Source organism: Colius striatus, chromosome 3, assembly GCF_028858725.1.
Source record: "Colius striatus isolate bColStr4 chromosome 3, bColStr4.1.hap1, whole genome shotgun sequence".
NCBI classification, from domain to species: Eukaryota; Metazoa; Chordata; class Aves; order Coliiformes; family Coliidae; genus Colius; species Colius striatus.
The window spans coordinates 4410345-4426030 of NC_084761.1; the positions used below are offsets into that span (position 1 = coordinate 4410345).

Below are 15686 nucleotides of genomic sequence, written 5' to 3' on the forward strand. Positions count from 1 at the left end.
TTTATGTGCTTAGGTAAATAATGCAACAGCACGTGTAATGACAAATAAAAAGACCGTCAACCCTTACACGAATGGTAAGTGCATGAGATGTTAGTTTTTTTGTTTTAATGGCAGTGCATGTGAAACCTCGGTCTTCTGCCGAATGGGTGGAGCTCTCTGCTCAGGAAGTGTCACAGTACTCATCTCTTTGCACTCAGGCTTTTTCCAGCAACCTAAGACATGATAAGACTGGGCATAAATTCTGAGAGTAGAGTTCAGCTAATTCACAGCTATGTAGGCATAGCATGAACCACTTTACCTGACAGCAATCTGGGTGTTAAAACCACAGTGGCTTTTGTATAGGAAGTTATACCTGATAGGAAGGAGTTATTCTCTTCTAGCTTTGCATAGTGTTAATGTTGCAATGAATGAGCTAATCAGATGATTCATTTTTGCTTGGAAGGGTAGAGGTAGGGAAGTTTGTAAGAAGAATTACTCCATCAGATATGAAATACTTCTCAGTGCCAAGACACACATCTAATCAAAGATAACTTTCTTTGTCTTCCTTCCACAGTTTGTTAGAAGTAAAGGGCAAACTGTAATTGGGTGCTATTTCCAGCTTTTTTTTCCCCTGGAATAATCTAAAGTCCAAGCTATTTAGAAAAATTCATTCTAACACTGACCTAAGTTGGTATTATGTTGTACATTAATGATAGCAAAATAATCTGAGGGGTCTGGAAGCACTACTTTATAAAAATGTTTCCTTTGTCATTGTTTGATCATGTGCTTGAATTGTTTGCATTTGCTAGTTCAGAAAATTCTAACAAGTTCCTAACTCAGCAATGTCAAACAAGAATATGTCAGTCAAAGTTAATAGCAATTACATTTTCCAATTTTACTGGGCTGTATAGTTGTAATTATTTCCTTTTCAATTCAATTTAGTTTTTCCCATCTAGTAGAAAGCAGATGAAACCTTACACATACATCAGTAAAGGTTTCCATAGGTAGATTAGACTGTTTTCCTTTTGAAATCTAATGGATCTTATTTTCTGTATCTGAGGCCTCATTAGTGAGGTTTTGCTAATACCCAAGGCAAACAGTGGTTTGATTTTTTAATGAGAGAGTCATAATTTATTCCTACCACAGTAAAAATAAAGTGTAGCGATGGTTTTCATTTGACATGTGATAATTGAGCTAGTTAAAATGATCTGCAGAAGAGCCTGAAATTCCTCGTGCTTTCCCAAAAACTGTTTTCTTCCTCATCTCGTATGTAAAGGTGGAACTTGGAAAATGGGAAAATCTCAGTCTAGTGAGAGAGATGTGAAGCTTGACTAGATCACATAACAAGATTTTGTTTCTAATAAGATGTTAAAATTAACTATATGCATATGATACTATATCTGCTATATTTTAATGATAAAAGAGTAAAAGTAGTTTTGTCATAAATCATGATGCATATTTTGTATTTATGTTATCCTAAGGTTAAAAAATGTTAATTAGCAGATCAGGCCTTACATATCAGCACATCCAATGCTGAAAGAAGGGAATGCTGGAAACTGAGATGAGAGCTTGTTAAGAATCTGTTCTTAGAGCAGATTCCCCTCCATGTCCTGCACTACGGGGTAACTTAAGTCATCCGTTGTCAGTTTTTAGTATCCAAAATCAGAACTATGAAAATCTGCTGTTAAGTGTTTCCCACTTGAAGTGTTCTTCTGTCTGTTGTTCTCCACCTTGTTCCGTCTGAAGTACATGTCACAAAAAGTATGAAACATACTGTTCAGTATATAAAAAATAGCATTTGTGTTTGTGAGTCCATGCATCCAAAGGTGCTGCATGTGGGGCACTCTTTTGCATGTCTTTTGGTGGGTATCTCCCAAGCAAACTCTGGTTGTGGTTGATGCATTTTGATTTTTGTAACTGTTTTGTAATGTCTGAGGTCCCCTAAAGTAAACATACAAGGAGAATGGTGGTGTTCTTGCATAATCATTATGAATGACAAGGAAGACGTGCAACGTGCTTAATTTAGTTTAATCAGTGCTTGTATTATCAGTCATCCTGACATTGTATGATTCTAGTTCTTTATCATTTTGTCAGGAATTAACTGGTGCTATAGCTGATTATTAAAGATTATTGCTTTCTAAAGTAAAGGTCTCATCTTTTAAATAAAAGGCTACTTTTCCTGTATTCTTCTATGAGCATATAAACATTTCCAAGGTGCTTCTGACACAGATAACCAGAAACATTTTGTTTGCATGTGCCTGTCTCTTTGAAACCACTTCTTTGTTAATTCATGACTTTATTTTTCAAAGATTGTGAGTTGACTGATGTGTTATTGTCAGATATTTACAGTGTAGTCAGGGCACATGTTGTATTATATGAAAACATAAGTCACTGATATTTCTGTTAATTAAAATATAAGATACACTCAGTTCTGTCTTTCGCTCCTGAAAACTGCTGGTTATTGAGAACAGGGTTCATGTAGGAAATATGATTGCAAAAAATCAGTAGATTTTAAAGCACAAAACCCTAGACTTTTTAAGATATATGCAGCTTCATTCAAATAAGTATTTTGCTTTAGTGTCCTAGGTGGTATTTGAAATAAGTAAGCTTTCCAGTGACTTTTGCTGATTCCCAAAATGAGCAGTTAATAATTGCTCAGTTGCTAGGAGAGCTTTTCTTTTTTGTGCAGGTTTGTTATCAGACAAGGTGATTTTGATGGCTCACCTCATGCACTTTGTAGATAGAACTGCCTTTTCTTTGCAAATGAATTCAGTGTCAGGAGTTCTGATTGTTGGCACAAATATTTCAGAGACATTTTTAGATGTTCCAACCTATCCTCTTTACAGTTATATTTTCTTCTGAAGCTCATATTGCAATTCAGGATGCTCATCCAAGTGTTGTAGAGAATAGAGAATTATGTGCAAGTAGATTCAGAGAACTGCAGCAATGAACGGGTAACATGAAACAGAGATCAGTAGAGGGATAAATATGTTTTAAAGTTTGTACTGGTGGTGCCTTGATTTTGAACCTTTTGTTGATCTAAAATTAGATTCAGTATCACAGCTAGTGACTATTACCACAGTTAAATTCTCTTCCTCTCTTCTTTCCTTTTCACTTTGAATGAGGAAAGAAGAAACAGGAGGAAAGCAAAGCAAATGCTGTCGCAGGACTTCTTTCCCACCAAAGCATTCCTCTGGCCACGGGTGCTTGTCTGCCCTATGAAGTGAAAATAATCCTCTCTGCATTGCCGTGCCCCACTTTCTACCAGAGCTCATTGCACTGTGCAGGATGATTATTTCCTTCCCTTTAGCACGCTTAGCCTGAATTTCTTTGGATGATTGTACAGGGAGAGGTTCTGAGGCACACAGAGAGTTGTTTGTTTCCTTGTCTCTTTTTTAAGTTTTGAGTCTTTATAGTTTCGACTTGAGGAGGAGATTAATATTATGACAGTAACATAAATGCACAAAATTACACCCACTGCAGAGAATTTGCCTCTTCCAGCTGCTGAAGTAGGGTTACATGGCAGCTGCTTGCTCAGATACATCAACTAATATCACATTTGATTAACCCACTCAGCAATGGGCCAGCACATTCCTAACTGACAAGATAAAGTTAAGTTTAATTACTCTTATTTCCACGATGAATAAGGTCTTTCCTGTGTAAGCTTGGAAAAGTTAAGAGGAGACAGTCGTCACTGAGAGAGAGGTAAGGAACTGAAATATGAGAGTGGCTTTCAGCTGTGAAGAGCGATCTGCATCTTCCAAGATTTTTTTCTTCCTCTCTGATAAATTGTGGCACTGTTAGTGTAACTTAGAAGCTGAAAGGTGTGTGTCAGCTTCTTTGACAGCAAAAGCTGACACATCTGAAATTCAGTCCTATCTTCCATTTTGGCTGGGGTTGATCAGTGGTCTTTCTTTATTGTCCATTTTTTCAGTTTCCATAATTGTCTTAGGTGCATATAGCAACTGCCACTACTTCTGCTTTGCAGTTTGCACACAATGCTGCTCTTCACTTGGATCTTATTAATGAGTGGCATTCCAAAAACACCCCTCACCTCTGTTACTGAACAGTTAATTACTGGTAGTTATTGTGCATCAGGTAGAGATAGCAATATTTTTAAAGAGTAGGAATTGTTTTCTTTTGCGTTAGACAGAATTTTGTATTACAATTTTTTAGTCTTACAAGGCATTATGATTTTCTGGTTGTCTTCTCTGCTTTTCCATTATTTGATATGGCCAAGGCAGAAACAAATAAGCAAAAATACAGTTTGCATTTAAATTATTCTGATCTTGGCTCTTCTGATTTGAAAAGCTTTTCTGTCCCTATTTTGATTGTACTTATTTTCCAGCAGCAGAGTTATAGGATCTGTTTAAAGTACTGCAGTTCTTGAGTTTAAAAGAGGCTTTTCCTGTTTTTTATCTTTATGCTCATTTAGAAAGGGTGCTTCCCACGCCTCTGATTAAAATGTGGAAAACCCCTAATTTTTCAGTCCCAGCAGCCAACTAATTGTTCAAGCACTTATTAAATTAAAAAAGGGTGTGGGTGAGGGGATGGTCTGTGGGAGTTAACTGGGAGTGGATCCACCTGTGGCTGAGCAAAACCCAATGATAATGGGCACATTGCCACAGCTGAGGACGTTGAGGAGTTTGGCATTTCTTCTCCTACCCCTTCCCTTTCAGTTCCTTCAGCATTGTTGTCTTTAGCATTGCATATGCTTTGAACACAGGCCCTGCTTCTGCAGAGTGCCTGTGAACTCCAGGCTTACCTGGAAATGCTGCATCGGCTGTAAGGACGTGACAGCAATTGCTTGGAGTTTGTCCACAACACATGGTATTAGTTCTGTGCTTCGGTTGTGCCAGCTGTGGGAAGACACTGATCAGCTAAGACAATGGCAGTGGTTGTGTTTCTGCCACTTAAGAGCTTTGCAGAATGTGATTTTTTTGTAGCATCTTCTTCCATGCTGGCTACTGTATTGCAATACACTGACAGCATTTATCAGCTGGAAATGCAGGCAGTACCCCTACTTTTGGTACGTGCATGTAATTGTTCTATTTCATTGCAGACAAATCTCTTTCATGCCACAATAGACATTTTCATACAGTGCCTACACTTCAATTTTTCCCAGAGTACAAACAAAATTTTCAGATTGATTCTGTGATTATTTGATTGGTTTGTAACCTATGCCAACACATCCTTATCAGAAACATTTATGTCCAGCAAATGGACTGTTTTAGTCTCTCTGGCTTGTAATCAGAGAGTTAAAGCCATGAAAAAGAACTGCTCTATTCAGGCACTAGATGATATAGGGATATGTGAACCAACTGACTTAATTCTATAATTTAAGGGAATAAACCCATGGCAACTGTGCATTGTAGCCAAAGTAATTCACCTGATAACTTCCTCCAGCACTCATGTCAAAAGAATGCCTTATTACTTATTTCCATACTTCAGTCTGATATTAAAGATCAATAATCTAAGGTGCCTAGCTAGCTTTCATTAAAACGTCCTTTTTTGAAGCCATTTAATCTGTATACCTCTATAAGGAATGAAATTAAAAAATCATTACTATTATCACTAATTGCAATATTAACTTTGCTATGTTTTTGTTTGCTGCAGGCTGGAAATTAAATCCAGTTGTTGGTGCAGTTTATAGTCCAGAATTCTATGCAGGTAAGGATTATGCTATAGTTGGCCATCGGTATTTTATTTTTATATTCTTTAAGACATGCAAAAGTACATAATATCTGGTTGGTGTGAGATTTGGTTTCTGGTTTTGGTTCATACAATCTGCAAGTCATTTTCAGATTTGTGATGCAGGATTTTGTTACCTCGGCATGCTAAAGTTTATATAGAAGATATATTTATACCTTTTTATTGGGAAGTAGATAGTACAACATGAAATGTATTGCAGTATCCCAGTCTTACATGAGATTTTATTTTTATATATTTTATTTTCTATTTCAGTAGAGTCATTTCCAACCAGGCATTATTTCAGCCTCGTGAGCAACAGCAACAACAAAATCAGAACATGCAGAAGTATAAAATATCTATGTTCATTCCTTTTTTTTTTCCTTGAACATTTTTCTTTAATTTCTATTTTTGGTTTTCACTTTCTTAACACTTCTGTGTTTATCATCTATATTATCTCTTGAGTCTTCACCGAGGTTGAATTCTGATCCTGGTGAAAATTGGAGGTTAAAGAGACATATAGTCTTTTTCTACTTGAATTCAGTCATGGCTAGCAACAGTTTCTAAATGTGCTTTAGCAAGAGTATTGAAAACAAATGTGAGTGTACTTGAAACACAATTGATTTCAAAGAAGTTTGAATCCCACCCACCACTAGCAACTCAAAAAAAAGCTATTTTTCTTAAAGCTGCATCATTTACATCTAAGATAGAAGTTATCACTGTAACTCCAAATGTTTCTGATAGTTAATGAAATTGCTTTCTTTTCTAAGGTTCACAACTATATAAGTCTACAGTGACTTTCTTAGGAAACTGGGAGTTTCTCATTAGGATCTGTTTTTCAGTTGTCTGACTGTCTGTATACTGGATATAAATACCTAGTCATGTTTTAAACACACACACTCCCCCAAAATAATTATTCACTGTCGTACACTTAACTAACCTAAAATGAAGAGGTAATTGTAAAATACATTTTTTACAGCAAGTCAAAACCAGATACTTGGAAAGCATTTTTCACAGATAGTGGTTAAGCATGGGAAGAGGTTGCACACAGAGATGAGGACTCTCCACTCATGGAGATATTGAAGCCTCTACCATACAAAGCTGAAAAACATTTGTTAGTTCAAGGGACTTGGAGATAAAAACTATTAAATAGGGCTGCTGTTGCAAATGGATGTTTATTGTTAAAAAGCTGCCTGTAATACATCGAATGTCATCTAAGGTAGATAAAAATGTTCCTATTAGGCTATTGTGTTACAGAAGTGGCACGGTATAATAAAAATACTAACTTGGCATTCATGGAATTACAATACTTAGCGTAGGCAGAATTTATTTCCTTCCTGATGTATGCCTACATTGAAAACAGGAATTTAACATTGATCTAGTTTGAGCAGTTAGTGAACCAACCCTGAACCTGCATAAATTAGAAAGTCAGAGTTATTAGTCATTTTATATAAATGACTTTGTGTTAATGACAAATATAATAATATTCCCATAGTACAGTAATCAATTTTCTAATACGTATGCAGAATTAACAATCTGACTTATAATTGTCTCATGAAGTAGGGCATGAAGAGTTCACATAGTTTGTAAATTAAAATCAATATTTTCAATCTCTCCTGAAGGTAATTTTCCTAATTTACTGGACTTTTCCCTAACATTTATTTTGTCTTTTAATTATAAAATGGCAGGTTATTGATTTTTTTGTATAACCTCCTAAAGTCCCAAGTGCATTTTTATTGCCAACACAAGGGAGGTGTTTGCCCTTCTTAATGAGAATCTTTAATTACCATTAGAAGAGTATTAATTTAATTTCATGAATTATGACATGCAGTCCACCACACCTTTGCAGAAAGTCCTATCAAGATACTTCATATATTTCAAATTCTTGTTTCTGTTTATACATTTAAGGAAATTTGGAGTTTTTTAAACACATGTATCAAGTGCATATTTTTTTGTATTGACTAAAAGATTTTTTGCTCAGATATTTACACTTTCTTTTAAGCAATTTAGGTTTAAAAAAAAAAAGTAAAAGAGCTCTGTGCAGGTCTCTTAAAGTCATTAGAGAATGAAACAGTAAAAGAGCAATGCAGTTCTTGCATACCATAATAGAATACTGGGATATATCTTTTGTGTCTCTTTGCACCGCTTTACTTGGAGAAGAAGCAACTGCAGTTTTGAAGATTATGAAATGTGACTTTTAAGACAATCAAAGTTCTTGTTATCGGGTTTAATTATTGTCTTCAACACCATTGTGTTAAAACTGCACCAACTCGTTCACAGTCAGTGCAGGAAGTTCCTTTAGCTCCTAATAAATGATGAAAAATTTGGCCACTTCTGAAATAAAGATGATACATTTGCAGAGAAACTGTTGATTTAAAGTACCTTTAATCTTCATAAATAAGTAAAAAACCAGGAGGTTATACAAAGCTGTCAGGGTGGCACTGATGAATGGCAAATTCACCCGTTTCTCAATTGCCGGTGAAGACGCACGCTGCAAGGCTTAACCGTATTGTACATCATATCTGCCAACTCATTTCTGTGATTAAATATTCCATCAGTGCGGGCTATAAGGCGGTAAAGCTTAACAAGATTCATAAGATGCACCACTTGAATACACATAACTCACTTCCTTGGGTAGAGAGCACCCCGCATGCAAAAGAAAATTAGAATTGAGTTAAATTACTCCAGAAGACAAGATCAATAGAGAAAGGGAAAGATCCCCTAATGCAATGCAAATCTAAGATATAGTTATGTCTTGACAACTTGAAGCAGACAATTAAAGTCAAATAGGGAGGAACACAATGTAAATCAACCCTAAAACCTTGAAGATAATGGTAAACGGTAGGACCAGTGACATGATTGTTATAGCTCTGCTTTTTTTTTTCTGAGTATACACTTCTGTAAAAGAAAACCTTTATTGAGGCAATGCATGACAGCTAAAAATGGAGACTATAAGATACATAGTAGGTGCACAGCAGACATTGTAAGTGAAATATTACTTGGGGTCTGGGAGATACTATACATTTACAAAACACTAGATTTTTCATCCCAAGAAGCCCTTCGAAGACTGCTTTTTCTGACTTTGAAATGCTCATGCAGTGGTAAATTAGAACACCTTAGAAATAAGGCTGTTAAAATCACGTGGTGGCATTGATATGGGTTTCTAGTGATGTGTTCATGAAGTGTGGTGGGAAGATTACTGTTGTAATTCTAAGGCCTAGCGAGGCTCGCTAAGAGGTGCCGACTGTGAATCTGCTGGTTACTTGGCTAACTGGCGCACCTCTTGCCCTTCCCACGGGTCTGCTGGGAGGTGCTAAAATGACATTTCATAGAAAAAAAAAAAAGGACAGCATTTTTTTCTTTCATCGTTTTCAAAATTTCACAGTATTGCACATTTCTATGTACCATGAGTTACAGCTATTTAGGAAAAAAAATTAGTTATGTTCACATAAGTCTCTTCCTGGTAAATAAAAGGATACTACTTACACTGCTTTTCTTCCTTAGGAGAATTAAATGCTCAATGAAGTTATTTCCATTTCAGCTTATCTTTTTCAGTAAACTATTGAGTTTTTAGACACGTCCTAATGAGGAAATTTGTGTGAAGCACTGTGTGATTTGTTTCACAAAGTCTTTATGTGAACTGGAACCATTTCTTCATTTATTTATAGTTTCGTTCAATTTTAAATCCATTTCAAAGTGACCCATATTTTTTCTGTGTTAAGCTAGAGACTGATATCTTCCCCATACGTTCATCTATGACTGGCAAAATATAGATTTACAGTTCAGTTTCTTTACTGGTATTTTCTTACTGTAAGTTGTGAGATTCTTTGTTTCTGTTTTTGTTTTAATAGAATCTTTACCTGCTGATTTATTTTTATATAGTGTATATTTTATCTCTAATACCTGGCCTTCCTTTCAGCCTCATGCAGTCTGAAAGCAAAGTTCCAACTTATTCCTTTCAGTTATTGCAGATCTTTCCCTTTTTTTTCCTCTTTTCAGTTTTGGAATGATGAATTTTAGAGCACTCTTGCACTCTCCTTAATAGAATGTCGAGTACTGTTGCTACAACAGGCCAGTCGGTTAAAGCTGATAGCTTGGGATATATTAAGGCCATTTAAAAAAGACTTCATCGTCCTTATAAGTGGCATAAAATATATTTTAGAGCATATACCTATTGGAGAGACTTCTTTTCAACAGTTTCAGTATGTAACGTAGGGGAAAAGACGTTACAGATATTACCTGGAAATTGAATGAATCTAATTTCAGAGGACAGTTGAATTCACAGTGGCCCATGATAGAAAATATTCTTGTCTGGTCAAAACTAGCAAACAGTATTTCAAACATTTCAAAATTTAAGTTGACATTGAAGAAAGAAGAGTAGTGAAGAATCATTAGAACAAAGTCATGGAGCACAGTTCAATGACAAGTAATAGACATCCCATTCTCCTTCCACTGAAGAGACTAATTATGTGTTCTTTTTCCTGAGCAGTCATGAAATGCTGCAAGTTTCTCAGAAGCTGGTGTCAAGAGTCATCCTCTGTAGCTGGGTAGTTGTATTTACTTCATAAATAATCTTAACTCAGTGAGGACTTGTAGACACCCAGTTTCTTGGGCAGTTAGGAGTTATCTTTCCAAGGTGGCATGGAAAATTTTCCCCATCAGTTGAAAAGAGAGTAAGGGGAAGAGCTTACGCTTTTTGACTATTTTATATGCCCTCAGAAGACAGAGAAGTTTTAAATGCCTGAGGCTTTTTAACATTCTGTATTTTTTAGCAATATCCTTCAAGAAGCACATTTTGTAACAAACTTCCTTTCACAAGTTTGCTTAAAACTTTGGAGTATAATATCATCTATAATTAAGCAATGAAAAAATGCCATGGTACTATATATATAAACATGCACTTTAAATAAGAGGAATTCAGGGGAAGAGAGGATTCCTATATCTTTGCTAATTCTCTTTGTTCATGTCTTAAAGCATCTATTTCTGGAGTGTAAGAGCACCTGGGATTCATTTCATCTTTCTAGTGTTTCTCTTTGAATTTAAATGACTCTTGCATAAGCCTAGCAAATACCCTAGAAACACTTCTCAGTGAAGGTGTATGGAGTTTGTGAAGCTGAATTATATGCTTGCACAGCAATTCTAATCCTAGGGTAAAAGTTCACTGTACCGTATCTGTAAAGCATAAGTTTGGTGAAAATTGGCTGTCTGTCACTATATAGATTAATTCATTGTTCAATTTCATTACATAAACTTAGATTTGAACTTAGCCATTGACTAATCGGATTTTCATAAATAAAGATATTCTCAACGTTGTTAGCGGAACAGTTTAAATCATTTTCTAACTGCAGAAGAAAAATTAATAATTATTGTTTAACATTCCATCTGTTATACATAGATGCTCCTTTCCAAAGCATGAAACCAAGCTTTAACTCTTGTTTCAAAAATCATAATGTTAAAGTACCATCGTACAAATGATGACATCCTGGTTAGATTAACACCACTGATGACAGCTAATGCATTTCTGAAACTTCTGTGGGGCTGTTAGAAGCTATTACAGGGGAAATACTGGAACATGAAAGAATAATAAAACCAGCAGAAAAAAATGGAATTTGGCTTCTGTACCAGCTACTTACTCAAAAAACCCTTTCCAGGATTAATTGTGCCTTATGCTACATTATAATAAGTTTTTCATTAAAATGAATACTATCTTGGAAACTAAACAAGGATTATTCAAAGAATAATGCCAATGACTGTTATTTTTTAAAATATTAATTTAGTTAATTGGTTATACATCTAAAGCAAGATTAATCAACTTTTATCCATCACTGTGTTGAAGTCTACACATTTTAAAGAGAAAATCAAAGATACTGTCAGTATGACCCATCTGTTTGGATGTGTATTTAATAGCACAGTATACACTTAGGCTTTGATACTGTTCCTATGTGATCTCTAAAAGAAATTCCATACACTTGATTATTTCATGGTAAATACTGAACTGTAGATAGACCTTTATATCAGAAGACAGGGAGTGGTTAAGAGTTCTGAAGAGTTCTTCCGTGTAAAAGTTCAGCAACTTTGACCACAGTGTGATACAGAGAAATGATTTGATACTGGATTATGGTGAATTTGTGCAGAAAGAGAACCTGGGAAAACAGAAACTGCATGTTTGCTGAAAGTTGGAATCCTTTTCAAAGGGGAGAAAGCAAATGTTTGCAGGGGAGGTGTTTGATCTGTTTGCTTGTTGATGCTGAGATGTAGATCTTCTGCAAACCAGCTTGAGTGAATAGTACTGAGATATCCTGCATGATCTAGTCTTAGGTGAGTATACAGCAAAACTGGACTGACTATCTCGTTATTGGGACTTGTTAAGTTTAAGTTAGTTCTGCATCCCCACTACAGTGCAACATCAGCAGACTTATTCTATTCTCTGGTGGTAGGTCAGATTTCTGATGCTCAAGATTTTTTACAAGTCAAATCAGTAGTTACTGTATGTAGACAATACTCTGAGCTGACAAAATAGTGACAACAAATGATAGAGCTGGCATGGGTGCAAAAAGTATAGGAATTAAACACTATATGGAAGAGAAGAAAAAGTCTGTTTAAATAGGTATAGTAAGGAAGGAAGCAGGGCCAATGAATGCCAAAAATTCACCAGCTTCTGTTCCTTCTTCATGCCTTCCATATATTTTACAGAGGAGTAAAGTACCTTTCCTCATTCTGAGGTCTTAACTCAAAAACTTGTGTTTCCTAGTGAACTACTAGGTAATAAATTTCCTTGATGATTCCACCACATAGCACTTCATGAAAATTTCTTGACTTTTTTACGTAGACTTGCTACTTTTGTAATATCTGACCCAAAGGTAAAACAATATATATGAGAGGCTTGGAATGATAAATTTCTGTGACTACAGAATTCTACTTTCACACATGTTTTGTGAGTCAGTGGATAAATACCAGACCAAATATAATCATAATTAAATGTGATTATGCTTGCAATTTACTTGATTTAGTACCTTATTCTACCATAGAGCACCATGTATTTTAGAAATATGTTATAGTTAGCTCATAGGAGGGAAATCCACTGACCATTATTAAATACACAGAAGCTGCTTTGGGCTTTGGAAGTTATTGAGCTACAAATGGTTGGAAACTAGGATAGTGCCTGTGAGAAGAGTGTCATGCCTGCAGTCATCTTGTACTCACCTTAGGCACACACTTTTGATGATTCTGAAAATTGTATTTGTTTAATTATATCCAGCATGTTAAAATGCCACCCAAAGGATGAGTTGAGACTATAGGGACAGTGTGAATGTCACATTCTTGCATTACAGTCAATGGCCACCGAGTTAAAGTATTCAGATTACATCTTGACATTTAGTTTTGTCACCAAATGATCTGTTTATCCAACTTGATAACTCCTCAAGTAGTCCTACTCATCTCAGATGGATACTTTTTTTTAGTTTAAGACTGCTTTTGTTTGAAGAAGCATTGTTCTGTAGTTGTTCTTTTTTCCCCAGTGAGCTCATACAGTACATTTCAGCAGCATTGTGGAATACAGTTGTGTTCATAATATCACCTGGACATTTCATACCCATGAAATAAGATTTTTGATTCTAGACAAGACAGTTCTTAACAGTATCATAGAAATGTGGACTGGGACTTACTTCTGGACGTCACACACACACACACACACACACATATACACGTACATCAACAAAGCCAGAGATTTATTATCTTCTTTGGGTAACTTTTTCCAAAGCTGCATTGCCCTCCTAGTGAAAAACTTTTTCCTAATATCCAATCAAATCCTCCCAAGCTACAGAGGTTGGATGTTGATATTTTATTGTCTGCTACCATACCATACCAAATGAGATGTCTCCATCATCTTTGTAACGTCTCTTCAAGTACAGAAAGAAGGCTTTTAGATTGCCTTTTGGCTTTCTCTTTGCCAGACTAACCAAGTTCAGTTCCAGCAACCTCTCTTCACAGAACATGAGCTCTAGAACCCTCCCCATCTTGATTTCACTCCAACATCTCTTCGGTTTCTTCACATTTTAGTTGAACAGGAGTGGCAATAGATTTGAAAACTGGATGCTATCTTGCTGGCACCAAGTGTGTGTGTTGGGGTAATTACAACAATTCTTGATCTGCCGACCATGTTTCCATGTTTCTCCTAATTTCACCTAGTATGCATTTTTCCTTGTTTATTTAGATGGTACTTTAATAAACCAAAAGAAAGTATTCTGATCATGCAGAAACTGTACTTTCTTTCCTTTGTTTTTACATTACTTCAAACTCCTGTATCTGTTTGATTTTTTTTTTTTTTTTGTTGTGGATATGAGTGATCAGTTTTTAAAAGACTGAAAAGAAAGTTAGGTACTTTGTTTTACTCTCAAGGAGAATCTTTTGAGGGAAAATAATGCTTGGACTTGTCTTATTTAAACATCACCCTGGTGGTTAGTGAAAACATATTCTGTGGCTTTCTGATTAGTGACTGATCAAAAAGAACTTAAATAAATATGGTGGCAGCCTAAAACTGTCTAATTACAGATGTTATACTGAGATATTTTTTCCACACCTATATCCCTAGCCTTGTCTTATTAATACATTGGTTTTCAACATTAGCATGGTTTTTAAGGAAATCTGAGGATTATCCCTGCTTGCCACAAGCTGGCTTGGAGTTTGCAGAGCAAGTTTAGTACATGTGAAGTAGATTCCATTTGCAAGACAGTGCACTGAGAGCTGTACTGTGTCTCTGTGTACAACTGACTTGTATGGCAGGCAGATGGGCTTTTGAGCAGCATTGAACTGTGTGTGGTGAGGTTGTCTGCTTCAGGGGGCAAGACTAAACCTGGTCCAGCATAAACTCTCCAGACTGTCTATGATGTAGATTTAGAGGTTGGATATAAAACCAGGTGGCTAATAGCTACAGCTAGTCACCAATAGCTAATGTCACCAATTATGTGACATTACAGCTATGGACTGTCTGGAGCTGAGGACTAGGCTAAAGTAGGCATGATGATTGTCTGATAGAACAAAGCTGAGACTGTAATTCAAATACCAATGGTAGATATATGTAAAAAGCCATGGCTTAAGAAATTCTCAGAGGCAAATTTAAGACAAACTTACCGGGTCATCACTAAAACTCTTGTTTGTTCAGGACTGGGTGGGATAACTAGATGAGTTAATAGCAGTTATGCAGAGGAATAAATTCCTCTGATTAGAAGAATAACAAAGTTATGAAGATCCAAGTGTTAGGATGGACAGTCAGGCAGGCCAACTATTCTGAAATGGAAAGTAATAAACTAATATATCAAATGTAAAGTTAATGCACTTAAGTGGAATGGAGAACAACTCTGCTGTGTGTTAAACCTTGATTATATCTGCAAATTAATGCTAAAGCAGCTTAAGATTATGTTAAATTGTATTCCAAACATACAGTTAATGTTTCCTGTTTCATCTTATGCAATTTTTTTCCCCATTTTGGGTGCTCGATGACAGAATCCCCAATACATTTACATTGTAATTGCATTTCAGAATACTTATTGAGAATTAATTTCAAAATGCTGAGGTTTCATTTATTTACTGATTTGAAGAGATAGCTGAGATGAATCTGTGCTTTACACAATCCCTGACAGTTTGTCAGATTACCTTTGTGAAAACTGTTTTGTGGGAGATCTCCAAGGACAGAGCCGCTTCTCGTAAAAGTGAGAGTTTTGGAAAGTTTGGAAACATCACATTACCGTGTTTGTAATGTTTTTGCCTGCTCCTGAAATTCTGGAATCTGAATGGGCTAGGGAAGAAATAGACTAACTGAAGCCAGGATTATGCATGATGATTCAATTTTTGCTCTTTTATATTCTCAACTTGTTATTCAGAATAGAATTTTATTTGTAAGTTAAAACCAGCATCCACTGTGGTAAGTAAATAGAACTGAGGGATTAGTAATTTGCATCTCTGCATCTAATTGCATTAGATTTGCATTTCTGTCTTATCGATTTACTGAAATAGATAATTTA

At 35.8% G+C, this 15686-nt stretch overlaps 1 protein-coding gene across 11 annotated transcripts in view; it reads left to right on the forward strand.

Moving 5' to 3' along the window:
* The window catches only part of RBFOX1 (RNA binding fox-1 homolog 1), a 1234970-nt gene that overhangs the window by 1146633 nt on the left and 72651 nt on the right, over positions 1-15686 (forward strand). For all 11 annotated transcript variants that reach the window (XM_061991822.1, XM_061991823.1, XM_061991825.1 and 8 more), the window contains 2 exons: positions 14-74; positions 5596-5649. In XM_061991822.1, coding sequence (XP_061847806.1) covers positions 14-74; positions 5596-5649 — 115 coding nt within the window. The remainder of the gene's footprint in view (positions 1-13; positions 75-5595; positions 5650-15686) is intronic.